The sequence below is a fragment of the Sinocyclocheilus anshuiensis genome, unplaced genomic scaffold (genome assembly GCF_001515605.1).
Source record: "Sinocyclocheilus anshuiensis isolate Anshui unplaced genomic scaffold, SAMN03320099.WGS_v1.1 scaffold200, whole genome shotgun sequence".
Lineage (NCBI taxonomy): Eukaryota > Metazoa > Chordata > Actinopteri > Cypriniformes > Cyprinidae > Sinocyclocheilus > Sinocyclocheilus anshuiensis.
In genome coordinates this window covers 1,496,763-1,510,616 of record NW_015558595.1, presented here as the reverse complement: position 1 = coordinate 1,510,616, position 13,854 = coordinate 1,496,763, and the positions used below count along the sequence as shown (strand labels likewise).

Sequence of the window (13,854 nt, the reverse complement as noted above, 5' to 3'; positions counted from 1 at the left end):
TGAACTTGAAAATTGTTTATGCGCGAGTGCACTTGCTAAATGAAGGTGGATTGCATAAAATGGATTTAAAAAAACGTTTATTAACAGCTGCAGTTTTATTACATCACGCACTGACACAGATGCAGTAGCCTATATTAACGCCACGGGTCATCAATAAGGAAAAGTAAAAGTACACAATTTTTAAACTACTCAAAAAAGTACAATTACTGATAAAAACTACTTAATTACTGTAACGTGAATATTTGTAATTCGTTACTTCACACCCCTGTTAATACTTAGTGATTAATTATTTGACTTTTAAAGAGAAGGCATTATAGCACACAATCAACATCACATTTTGAGATTACCAAGTGTTAAAATGCACTGTGCCCGTTGAATGTGTAAAGACAAGTATTATAATGTATTAACTGCAGCTACAATTATTCATGGCAACATAAACCCAATTACAATGTGTACTGTAATGCATTATGAATACCTTTAATGCATTATATATAGGCTACAGGCTTCATAGAAAGTGTTTGCTGCATCCCAGTGCTACATTTCACCTTGAAACAACAGAATTATTTAAAGATTTAGATGGTTAAGCTCTATTTCACACAAGATCCCACTGGATATACTTTAATTTTCTAGCATAGCGCTCATTATTCCTTTCCGTTGAATGAAGTGCGCTTACTAATTAGATGACAAATATTTCTCTGGAAGCACTGCCTGTTTAAGTAATGAAATGTTTTGAAATGGGGCAGGCCGAGGGAGATTCCTTTTTTCTGCAACAGTGGGAGTCAGTGTGACCACATTGTAGGTCAAAGTAAAGAAAATCTCCCTGTGTTTATTATGATTTCTGTGGTAATTGGGTGGATGACGGAGTGCTGTCACTCAAACTCCACCGAGGTCAAAGTCAGTGTTGTCGTGGAGACTTTTGACTTGCGACATAAATCTGGTCCTCATTGCAGTTTATTCTGGTCAAGATCCGCCCACTTAGGCAGGAAGAGACTTTTTGACGAACATACAAAGCAACCATCCATGGCTTAAGTTGTTTACCACAGTTTTGTCGCTTTTGAGGTTGTGTAAAACCAGCCAATCAGATTTGATTCAATTAAATCTTGTCATTTATGCCAAATCTTCCCATCTGAGACTAAGAACAGTGTGTCCTTCACCGTTTGTACTGCAGAAATGCAGGGAGCCTTTATAAAATGCCTTCAGTTTCCCATAACTTCCGAATGCCACTTCAAGAAAACGGCTTATGTATTTTCTTCCATTTTCCCTCTCACATTTCTGTCCCTCCTTCTTTCTTTCTTTCTTTCTCTCCTTCTTTCTTTCTTTCTTTCTTTCTTTCTTTCTTTCTTTCTTTCTTTCTTTCTTTCTTTCTCTCTCTCCACTTCTGTTGATTGACAACTAGAGGAGAATTTTAAGACACCCCTGCCATGAGCTCCTTCATATCTCTGTTTCAGCTCTCATCAAACAAGCGTGCTTTGTTAGCATATGTCTGTGTAACAGACTGAAAAACCTTCCCACTTTTCTGGGCTTCAGAAAAGTATTTAAAAAAGTTTTAAAACTGAATGTTTTGTATTTCTGTTGAATCTGATTGGATTTGCATACTTTAATACATAATTTTTTATCATGGTATTAATTTGTATAATTTAATATTTTTACTATAGTACAATCATATAAATAACATGTTTTTGCATTTTTTTTCTTTTTAGAAAAAAATATTTATTTATTTATTTATTTATTTTATTGGTGAAATATGGCCTTGACATGTTCTTGAAAGGTTTTGTGTGGGAAACGGACGCACCTTAAGTTTTATAGACAAACTATAAGCCATTTGCATATGAGGAAAGGTATTTTATTTGTTGCTTGGCAGAAGTTCCAGCCATTAACAAGTGGCAGGGTTACAAATGTGTTTGCTTTTACAATGTGTTGCATTATTTTCCACTTAAAGAGGGATTTTTTTCCGTACGGTGCTCAAAGGAGAAGAGTTTGGCTGTGAGTGTTTGTAGACATTTAATGAAGTGACCATGGGGCTGACAGGTGCTATTATTGGGAATATTAAGTGAGATGAAGGGCTACTGGCTCACTTGGACAAGATAATGATGTTTGTGCTGGAAAGAGGAAAACCAGGAGCTGTTTAAAGATGCTTTGAGAAGAAACGTTTTGCATGGTGATATCTTCCAGATGTGTCCAGTTTGGTTCATGCAGTAAATCTCTCAAGGTGTCAACATAGACAACCATGTTGCATAATAATGTTTGAAATATTTATCTTCGCTAGTAGGCAGTATGCTAGTAATCCATTTCAACACGGACTTGAAACTGCATTCCCCATATGAACACTCAGGCTCAATGAATCACTGCTAAGCCACGGCTCAAACAGAGAACCTTTCACTGTTGATCACAAACAAGTGTTATATCCAAACCTATAATACGGAGGGAAAGAGTCGTTTTACCATCATGTAACATTGTTTTGCATGCATCATCATCCATTGATTTTTATGGTCTTCATCACTTTGGAGAATATTCTGTGAAGATACTTTAATTACCGAATGGCGGAGCTGGGAATTCTGTGTCCTTGTTGCCTAATATGGATGTGAGCTGCTCTGCGGGGATTCTTGAGTGAAACTAGACTAAATGAGTCTTTGTTTGCACCACTCATGAAGATTCTGAATCAACCTTCAAACCAACAATCAACCTCCAAACAAACACAATTAACTCCATTGGCAGCTACTGACACTGATTAATTCAGGTCACTTAATGAATCTGGCTGTCGGTTGTGTGAAGAGCACGCAAATGGCAAACCTGTTATCTTGCTACGTGCTGGTCTTTATCCGATATACAATTAGGAGGGATATTTTGCCAGTTTATTTTGTTAAATTTTGAAATATCATCAATGGGCCAATGAGAATGTGGTCTAACAGAGTGGGTAGGGTTTGGCACCTTATTAATTTCACCTTCGCCTGAAATATGAGGTCTCAACATGAAGTGCGTCTCCAAATGTCAACTTTATGCCAAGTCAACAATGATAATGTCATGCCAGGTGAGAGGAAGGGACATTTGTCATGGTCTCACTGGGTTCAAGTTTGTGTGTGTGTCCTGTCTGAGAGCATTTCAGAGGCAAATCTTTCAATGGGACAAGGGGCAGCCAAGGGCCAGCGCACACACAGGAAACTAGTACTGACAGCCCAACTGCCTGCACTTCCTGTCAAAGCACACAGTGGCGTCTCGTCCTTGCAGAAACGACAAACACTCTCGCCTTTCTCTGCTAAGGGTCTCGTCTGGGAGTGATGTTTGAAGTACACATACACAACCATACACACGCAATAAAACCCTAGACCCCATCCTCTTCCAGTCTCCCCCGAGCCAAATGAGAGAATTGCAGCCATATGTCAGCCGTCTACGCTCCCACTCATGTGGCGGAACGCCGCACCTCGGTATGAATGGAAAACTACCATGAAATCAATGGAGAAACTGCATTAAACTCAGTGTTGCACAGACTGACGGCTGGTGCGTTATGGGTAAACAGCGGTGAGCTGTGTTTGCTGCCGCCTCAGCCCTGATTCAGCAAAGCCTTGTTCATTTCTCAGTTACAGTGTCACAAGATGATTCCTTTTCCTCGAGGTGTCACTCTGTCCCTGAATACTGTAAACACATTCTGTATGCTCTCCCACCGCAGCACACCCTACCTTTATTCGATTATTTGTACATGTGATTAAAATGTTTCATCTTTCCCCCTCATGTCATTCTAAACTATGACTTTTTCTCTAAAACACAAAAGAAGATATTTTTAAAAATGCCTGTGTTTTTTTTTTGTATATACAGTGAAAGTCAGCGGGGTGCAGTGTTGTTTTGGACAGCATTTCTCGTTAACTTTGTATTAAAAAATAAATAAATAAATAAACTCTTCAGACTATCTTCTTTTGTGTTCCACAGAAGAAAGAAAGTCATACAGGCTAGGGACAACATGAGGGGAAGTAAATGATGACAGAACTGGCACTTTTTGCCTATTAAACTTTGACACCACCATTCAAAGGTTTGGGGTCATAAATTAATACTTTTATTAATTAAGGATGCATTAAATTGATCAGAAGTGACAGTAAAGACATTTATAAAGATTGAAATGTTTCTTGAGCACCAAATCAGCATATTAGAATGATTTCTGAAGGATCATGTGATACTGAAGACTGGAGTAATGGCTGCTGAAAATTTAGCTTTGGCCTCACAGGAATTACATTTTAAAATATATTCAAATTAAAAACAGGTTATTTTAAATTCTAATAATATTTCACAATATTAAAGTTTTACTGTATTTTATTAAACAAAATAAAAAAAAATGCAGCCTTGGGGGAGCATGAGACTTTCAAAAAAGTTTTTAAAAATCTTACTGACCCACAACTTTTGAACCAACCAGAACACCTTAGAAAAAAACATAAAAACGTTCTTAAAAACACTCATATCAACTGCACATCAACAACAAACATCGTCACAACTTCCTGCTTTATTTACCTCTTTCCTTTTGCCTTGGTAGTGTTTTCAATTATCATAAATTCCTCTAATAAGATATAGAAGTTTTTACAGTCCCGTACAGTACTATATAACTCAATTTACAGCATTACACAACAGCCCTCGAGTGTTTCAGGGCTGTTAAGTATTCCATATGCTTGTGAAGTGCCTCATTTTTTATTAACAACACAATTCCATCCCTTTTCCACCCAGCAATGTGATTCATAATCTAAACTTCCTCTAAAAACATTCAAATAAACCCCAAATACAGTCTTTGGATCAGTCCGCAAGGCGATGATGAACTCACGGACCCTTCTGTCTGATGCATGACAGCTTTTCTCAGCAGCTGACTCCCCCTGTTGGCTGACAATTGTAATGGCAGTCTTCCAGTACCTGCGCAGTTATAGGCACTGCATAGAGAGCAGACAGTAGAGAGAGCCGAATGCTGCCGTTTATCAGCGGGACGCTGGGGACGGGGACAACCTGGGCTCAGATACTCTTAAGAGGTACACACACTTCACTTGACCTTAACTCTAGCAGGCTGAAACAACAACTGTTAACTGCTTCTTAGAGTCAGGGACAGAGCCTGGGGATTTGTGGTTTTGTTTGATGGATGTGTGTGTGTGGGTGTGTGGACGCATGTATGTGTATGAGGGTGGCATAGTTGGGTTTTACAGTGAAGTGATGCATCAGCCAAACAAGCACTTGCTCATTAATAGAGACAAAACCACAGTGTCAGAGCTGTTGGGAAAATAATGGGTAGAGGGAAAAGAAACAGTGACGCATGATAAATAGCTGTGAGTGAAGTCACGGGGTGCTCGTTTGGGGACTAAGGAGCACCGGGACTCACTTTGAGATGTGTTCTTGTTCATGTGAGCTTCTGCCGGTCTCACAGTGGGAAACACCAGCAAGTTCATTCCCTAAAATAACGGGACAGGAATATGTTTAACCTTGGCTCTGTGTACTTCCCTCCGTGAAACTATCGGATTGAAAGACTGCTTTACAACCAGTTTCCTTCTGCCATAACAGTCACTTATTTACAGCTGCAGACCGGCCCATTTCACCCTCCTTCGTGCCTTAGTGTTAATGGCAGCATTGATTAAAGCATTGCTTTAAACCAGTGCTGCTGGTTATCATGTGCATTGGAGATGCTGGCTTGCTTGTTACAGAACTTCTCTTCGGTATACTGTTCATTGCCTTGGCTGATAAAAATGTTAATGGTGGTTTTCAGATAAACCAATCTGTTTATAAGTAAATGACTGTGGTAATGGTTCTCTCAGGGAGATTTCATCTGTATCCACTGCTATCCTCATTACCAGAATGCAGAGATACTCCTTTAGCCTTATTTTAATGAGAATCTTCTCTTCCTCTACCTGTCAGCATTTTATTTTTAATTTTCATTTTTGCTTATCTTTTAAATCCCAAGTTAAATCTGAAGCATGTAATTTTTCTGAGGTTAAATACCTTCAATTATCCCAGCTTAATATGCAGAGACAACTTTAAGTAAACCAATTTTCTTTAAGTAAACCAAATTTTCCCTAAAAAGTAAAAACGCTTTGGCTCTGTGGTGCTTTCAAAACATTGCTTTCTTTGTTTGGCATCCCAAATGGCCCTGCATGGCAACATTAGCACAACCAATAACGTTTGGGGAGTGGTTGTTTGTCTGGTTAATGGTAGGAGTGTTTGGGAAACCTGTTTGAAAACAGGTAGCGCAGAAATAAGGCAGATTTTGACCGACCTTAGCAACATATTTAACCCTAGTTTATGAAGCCTAACTTTTATAGTCCCAAGAGTAGAGTATATACTGTGAAACATAGAAGTGTAGGACATTACTTATCAAAAAGTATTGCAATCATTAAATATTCATGAACTTTTTATGTTCACAGAAACTCTTTTGTTTCATAGTCTGAGGGCATGACAAATGTTGAACAGTGAACAACCAAAAAAAGTCCAAGTTTGTGGTGGTTATCATTGTCCAGCTGGCCCATGCTGGTATAAGGCCTACCCTAACTACACCAAAAAGCATTTCCATTGATAGCCATTCAAAAGAAGCTGTGTAGTCTGACTTTAAATAGCATGAAATAGACATTTTTCCATCCTTTCTTGTGGTGCCATCAGCACTGTCATTTTCCTACAGCTCTAGAGTGATCATTAGTCACATGACAGGAATGGCTCAGGTGATTTGGCTTACACGTAGCTTTCTCCAGGTTTTTTGCTCACTGTGTGCTGTATTTGTCCAGTTGACATTATTAACCATTAATATGCCAATAGGAACGTTAACCCAGAGTTACAAAGACTGTGTGAAAAACCTGACTACCCATGATTGTAGTCAGCTACAGTAAAGCATAAACAAGATAGCTGCTACTGGGTTAACAATTTTAAATGTAAAATGTGCACTAGTCTCTTGCTTTTCCTGTTGTTCTTTGCTCTCTCTCTCTCTCTCTGTCATTTCGTTCTCTCGTCTTGCTTTCTCTTCCCATGTCTCACTTGCTTTCTTTGTTGATCTCCGGGCGCTGGAGGCAATAAGAGGAAGACAGAGTGATTTCTCTTTCCTTCCTTTCAAAGGTCCAGATGGACATTTTCTGCCCGTCGAGCACATGAACAACTGTGGCACTGCGGCACCCCTAATTCTCTCAGCCCTCCGTCAGGCAGGAAAAAGAACAGGGTTGTGCTGCAGAGAATCGCTGTCTTATACTCCACTTCCTTTTCTGACCTTTCAACCGCTGCATCAGTTTACCTCACCAACTCACTCAGGTTAAGCCACAGAAATACAAATTCCTTCTACATCCTGGGCCACAGGATTAACCAAAACATCAATATCATAGCCAAACCAGAGCAGAATTCACCTGGTTTTCTAGATGCTGCTGAAATGTGTAAATTCTTTGCTGTTTTCTCTGCTGTGACTGGAGGTATTGGCATGTGTGGTAGTGTAACTGTTTGTTTACTCAACTCTCGGAGGTGACTGTGATTTGGAGTGGTGAGCGGAGGCCTTTATTGGATCTCTTTTGTATTGTGTTGTGTTTAAGTGGTAGGATGACTAAAGATCTCTTCATCACCCTGTTCTTGTTAACAACTCCTCATCATATGCTGAAACCACAACAGACAAAACCTTTGAACTGTGGCATCTTTGAGTGGAATGCTTCCTTTTGCCTGGCGAAGGCATAAATGTGTTTAACTGGTCACTGCGTTTGAGGTGGCGAGAGAGCATGGCTGATCTTTTTTAATTTTATGAGGCATTATAATATGGTCTCAAATGAAACTAGCTACGTAAATGAAAATTCCTTTGACATTTTACTGGGTTTGTGGGTGTAAATTTTACCACTTTAAATATATTTTAGCACGTCATTTATAACTTTAGCATTAAGCAGGGTGCAGACTATGAGGGTTTGGAGGGGTTCTGGTCATCCTAATTAAGGCTGAAACTGCATAAAAGAAGCCAGAACAAAAGTATTGGAGGCTATAGCAACATTAGGATGGTTGTCCGTTTTCTGTTAGGATCAAAATTGGATGTTACAGTACTTTGAAAAAACAAATAAAAAGTTAAATATGAGCTGAAAAATGCATAGTCTTTGTATAATTCACATACTGATTTGAAATGTTACAGACAAAAGCCCCATACAGGCAATTCTATTAGTGAGAGGATGTGAGCTCTGAGAGTGTCCCTTGCCACTGTGGTGCTCTCACTTAAGTGGGAAATGGAAAACCGCTTGCCTCATGTGAAATGAGATCTAATCCTAAGATCACAATGAAAGAGCAGAGCTCTAAGATTTGTGACATGAGTTTTTAAGGGGCCCTAGAACAGACCCCTGAGGAACACCTATCCAAGGACATATTACTGAGACACCAGGGGGTTGCATTTGTTCGTACAGACCTGGTATATTAAGCAATAAATAAGGACTTACCTAATTTAGTGTTCCTTGCATGCTGTTTCAGTGTTTTTGCAGTTATACTTTGTAAAAACTTACTGTAGCTGCACCAGGACTTTAACAATGATTTAAAAGCTCAATGTGCAATGACACCATCATTTAGAGAGGAATTAGCCGTTTGAAAGTTAATTTGTTGTAAGTAGGTAAAATCCAGGTAATCCATTACAAATGCTGAGGCCTTATTGATAGTTTTGATTAAATTGACCTCATACTTAAGCTGGGTGCTTTGATGGCTAGGTTTTTGTTTTCCTAAGTGGTTCTGGTTCTGATCTTCTGTCAATCAAACCACAGACGCCTTTTACCTGCTTAGGTCCTCTTTGACATAATTCTTCATTAATCAGTATTGTCTGTCTAGAGGCTATGTTCTTTATCAGATTTTTTCCCTCATATTCCCTATAGATCTACACTGATTGGGCAAACCATTATTTGGCCAAGTCCGGCTGTCCGAGGCTTATTAAGGACCTGACTCAGGACATACCCGATGGAGTTCTGCTGGCAGAAATCATCCAGATAATAGGTAAGGGTACACGCAAACGTGCACACACACACAGCGCAGGCTAATAAATCTTCACAGCTCATTTCAGTGATAAAATTATTTGTGTAAAACATAACTACTTACTGTGATTCAGCTTTAAGTTATTTTGCTCAAGTTAAACTGGATTAGAAGCCATAGAAAATCAGCAACATGAAAATTTAACGCAATCTCTGCACTATTTAAGCATATGTCTCCCATATGTTCACTTTAGTGAGCCCAGAGTGGTTTGCGTTGTGTGCATGTGTGTCAGTCTGTCTTTTTTATTTTTCCTTCTTTCTTTCCCCCATCCCATTTTCCCCTCCTCTGGGCTGTCCTGAAACTTTATTATGAACCTCCAGCATACAATGGCAGATCTTATGTCACAAACTCGAAACCAACAGCTGATGAATTAACAGCCATTCATTTTCTCAGCGTTTTCTCCCACACTGCAAACATACACACACTCATTCAATCACAAATTCTCGAAAACTGCAAAGGCAAACTTTCTTGCCTCATGACGGTAACCCGTGGATGGAAAGGCCACGAGATTGTGGTACACTTCTGTATTTTGTACAGCATGCTGCAGAGGTTTAACCCAGCAATATCTCTGTTGCAGCTAATGAGAAGGTAGAAGATATTAACAGCTGCCCCAAGAGTCACTCTCAAATGGTAAGTTTCTTTTTTTGTCATAATACATGTAATACATTAACAGCATGATGTCTGTTCTCTGCATTATTGTTTATTTTCTTTATTTTTCTTTATAATTTTTTTCCTGACATATTAACTTTATACATCATCTGCCAGGCCTTTTGTTTTGTAAACATTTACCAGCTATAAATCATTCTTACAGATATAAATGTTTTGATCAAAAGGCAAAAATACTGTAAACATAAAATTGTGTCTACATATATAGTAAATGAAAATAATTAAATTAACTGAAACTGATAGTGAAGGATAGTGAAGTGTCCAGTTTTACTTTTTCAGTACGTTTTATTTATGTCACAACAGTATTATATAGCTATTTTTATAGCATACTTCCTATAAACAGCACATGTCACTGTGACACTAAGATAAACCAGTCTCATAAAAATGCACCTGTCAGAAAATCAAGAAAACATATTTTGTTCCTTTTGGTCTGCCAAATCAAGATGCTTTTGCTGGTGGTACTGCAAAATAAAGATTATTTGCTGTTATCTGTGTAGGTAAGATCTTATATGCTTATGTTGTGTTTCTACTGTAGCACATTGCAGTGATTAAACTCTTGCTAAGCTGTACTAGAGTAAAGGCTTTAGTGGCCCCACAAGTCTTTTCTGCAGTAGAATGGCCCGGCCGAGTCCTGGGCTATAACTCTCTGCATGTCAATGAGTACAGCAGAAAATCCTGGGTTAGTCGCTGTGGGCTTCTCCTAACAACTCCCATGTAGGTATGCTTGTCAGATTGGAAGAGCACAAAGACCCCAGTAAAAGCTTAAGTTCAAGGCTAACTGTGAGATGGTGTGTGTGTGTGTGCTTTGGGGGAGGCGTAGGAGGTTTCATTGTTCCATTCAGTGCCATTGATCTTGCACCTGCTGCCAGCATGAGTGTGCACACGTATGTAGAGGTTTTACACTGAGGAAGTGTGTGTTTATGAGAAGCTGTTTACGGGAAGTTGAGGTTATGGAGGAATATTTAGGACATACACACACTGTATCGCAGCCAAGCTTCACGTCCATAACATCAGCACATTGTTGCAGATTGGCAGGAGACTTCTCTGCGATTGCTAAGATATTTGTCAGTATTTGATTGATAGGAACAGGTTATTGTGCAACAAAAGCATGTTTTGTTGATAGATGGGATGCTGGTGTTCAGGGTTCTTAAATAGATTATAAGAAATAGTTCAGCCAAGAATGAAAATGTTGTCTTTGTCCATGCAGTGAAAATCAGTATGGCGGCACACCAGTAACATCATTGGTGGGAGGCATGTACAGTATACAAAGTTATCAGAAGACATGGATCAAACCACTGGAACTGTATGCATTACTTTTACGATACATAAATATCCTTTTTGGAGCTTCAATCTTTTTGACTCAATTGTGTCTTCCACAGAATTAAAAAATCATAGTGGTTTGGAACTAGTCTTTTAACCAGCTCCACCTCCCATAAACAAGCTTAATGGGGTCATTTATGTGTGTTAAATGAGAGGATAAGAAATATCCTGGCCACAGCTTGGTTAACGTGTTCAGGAATAAGTCAGGAAGCTAATCTATTGCCCCTTTTCCTGTATTTGTTACTGTGTGGCAGTTAATATTAAACAGTAAATCACGTCAAGCCTCATTGCTCAAGGAGTTGGCAATCTGCCATTGAGAAATAATCAATTATAACTATCTTTCAGAAAGGAAATTCCTTATCGATTGGGATTAGATAGTCCTCAATGCATTTTCCACTGCGAAACAATAAAAATTTACAACTTTGGCATTAGCAAAAAAACGCTTGCTCACGTCCATTAAAAGCACCTGTTAAAAGTGACTCAGCTTCAGTTAAATGAGTGTACTGTTGGGTGCTTTCCCAGGCAATGAAGATGGTTGCTAAATTACATGCGTAATAAACTCTCTCTCATTGATCTGATTGGTCTCTCGGGGCTTAATTAAACTGGCATGAAGAGAGGCAGATAAATCGCCGCCCACAGGCTGTCTGTTCATTCACTGACCCTTATGGAAACGTTTGTCATTTGAACCTCAACTGCACCAGAAGCTAAAAAGCTAGGACCCATTTTTCCCAAAAGGAATGACTATGATCCCAAGGCTGGTATTCTGATTAGTCTGGAATTCTAAACATGTCGGTCCACCAAATGAGACCTCGCTGCCATTTGTGGCCTAGTCAGTGAGAGACGGCTATTTCTGGAGGTTATGCATCAGAATGGGAGTTCCCATGGACACGAGCATATCCCATAAGCCTGCCTTGATTAGCAGATCCAGGGATTGCAACATTTGAAGATGTCCCCGAGGCATGTACACAAATTACTTTGTATATACAACTCTCAAAGATCATCAGAGGTGACATATTGGAAAATTGGCCAATTTAATATACAGTTTTTTTTGTAATCTCATTTAGTATTAACATTAAGATATCACTGAGGAGTCTCTTGGCTTCTTAGTGGTTGTTTTGTGGCTGACGACTGCTTCATCAAATTCCTGTTTGCACCTCTTTCCTCTCTCATCAGGCATTGTTAGGACAAATTCAGTCTGACAGTGTTGTCTCATCCCTAAAACTGGAAACCGCAGGAACTGAGCATGCAGAGAGTGCCTTTGAACACAACCAGACACCCTCCAGCTCAGAAAAATCCAAACAGCGCCATAAAAATCCATTCGGCTGAAACAAAAGCGTCAGAATACTAATCTATATAATTAAAACTTTCATTAATAAACCACATTGCACTTCAAAAGGCTACAGATGTGTAGGCACATAATTGGACTGCACTTCCCAGAATACACCACATAAACCTGTGTATTGTAAACTCTACAGGTTGCAACCGCAAGTCTGTCTATATACAGGGCATATGACTTGCTGTCAGTGTCTTCTACTGCTGTCAGGAGAGGCTCACTGATCAGCTACCTCTCCAGTTCGTGTGGGAGGACTGGTGCAGTTAAGTGTGTTAGGGCTTGTAAAGTGGATGTATCATCTGGGCTCCATCTGTTAGCAGCATACAGCCTGACAGCTGAGAGATACGCTCCTTGCTTCATCTACAGACATCAGCTTATCCCTCTGATGGCATACCGCATTCACCTTCATGTGATTAATACAGCAGGCATCCACCCAACTGTTGGCTATAGAGCACAGGATACTCAGCTGGTTTACCCTGCTACATACCAGCTGGTCCACATAATGTCAGGATCAATGAAGCACTTAATTGATGGACTTTGGGTCTTTATTGAGTTTGTTAGTTTAGCTACCGCGTTGGTTAATCAAAACGATGGGCCGTGTGGATTTGATTGAGTTATTAGATTAAGAATTAATTAGTGAGTTAGTTTGGTCAGTTAGTAAGTTAGGCTAGTTCATCTAAAGGATGGGCTTTTGGTGTTGATGTAGTTAGTTTGCATAATAGTTCATCGAGAAGCGTGACGATGGGTCATAATTGAGTTGGTCTGGTTATTTAGTGTGTTAGTTTCTGAACAGAATAAACTTTGTAACTTTGTTGGGCTTTTGGTGTTGATTTAGTTATTTTGATTAGTGAGGTAGTTCTTCAAGAAGCATGACATTGCATCTTGATTGACTTGGTTTGGTTATTTAGTGAGTTAGATCAGTGTTTCCCAACCTTTTTTTAGTCTCGGCACCCTTTGGAAATTTTAACAAATTTGTGGCACCCTACAAAATTTATTTTGTCACAATATTTGAATTTCTAATTTCGATATGATACTTTGAAAAGTGTAGATATTCGGTACAGCAGGGAAGAACTGCAGAATATACTGTCAAAAAAATAATTGTCCATCAATGGTGGCAATCAGTAGGCTAATTTCTAATGAAAAGACCAATTTATATGACAGATTTTAATGTAGGCTTTTATTCATATGTAAACATTGTGAGATAGCTAGTTATAATGGTAATTAAACAAAGTTTTGCTCACTCAGTGTATTTTTGATTTTACAGTGGGGTAATTTTGTTGCAGTAGCACAAGATAGCTTGATTTCAAACTTTGAATTGAATAAAAAATGACAAGGAGGCTAAGCAGCTGATAATAAAATAAGAACAAATAAAGAAATTACTAATGATAGCACAAATAAAAAATAACGATAGGCCTACAAATAAAATAAATTGCTTTAAAATTTTTCAGGTAGGTCTAACACACAGTAGGGCTATTAAGAGATTATTATTATTTTTTTTTTACCAATTATCCAAATAATGTTTAATCATAGAAAGCTATTATTATCAGAGGACACATGAGCATAAC

At 38.8% G+C, this 13,854-nt stretch overlaps 1 protein-coding gene across 7 annotated transcripts in view; it reads left to right on the top strand.

Annotated features, from left to right (window-relative positions):
• LOC107680031 (neuron navigator 3) overlaps positions 1-13,854 on the top strand; it is a 152,201-nt gene that overhangs the window by 32,002 nt on the left and 106,345 nt on the right. For all 7 annotated transcript variants that reach the window (XM_016475788.1, XM_016475785.1, XM_016475787.1 and 4 more), the window contains exons 2-3: positions 8,817-8,934; positions 9,548-9,600. In XM_016475788.1, the coding sequence (XP_016331274.1) occupies positions 8,817-8,934; positions 9,548-9,600 (171 nt within the window). The remainder of the gene's footprint in view (positions 1-8,816; positions 8,935-9,547; positions 9,601-13,854) is intronic.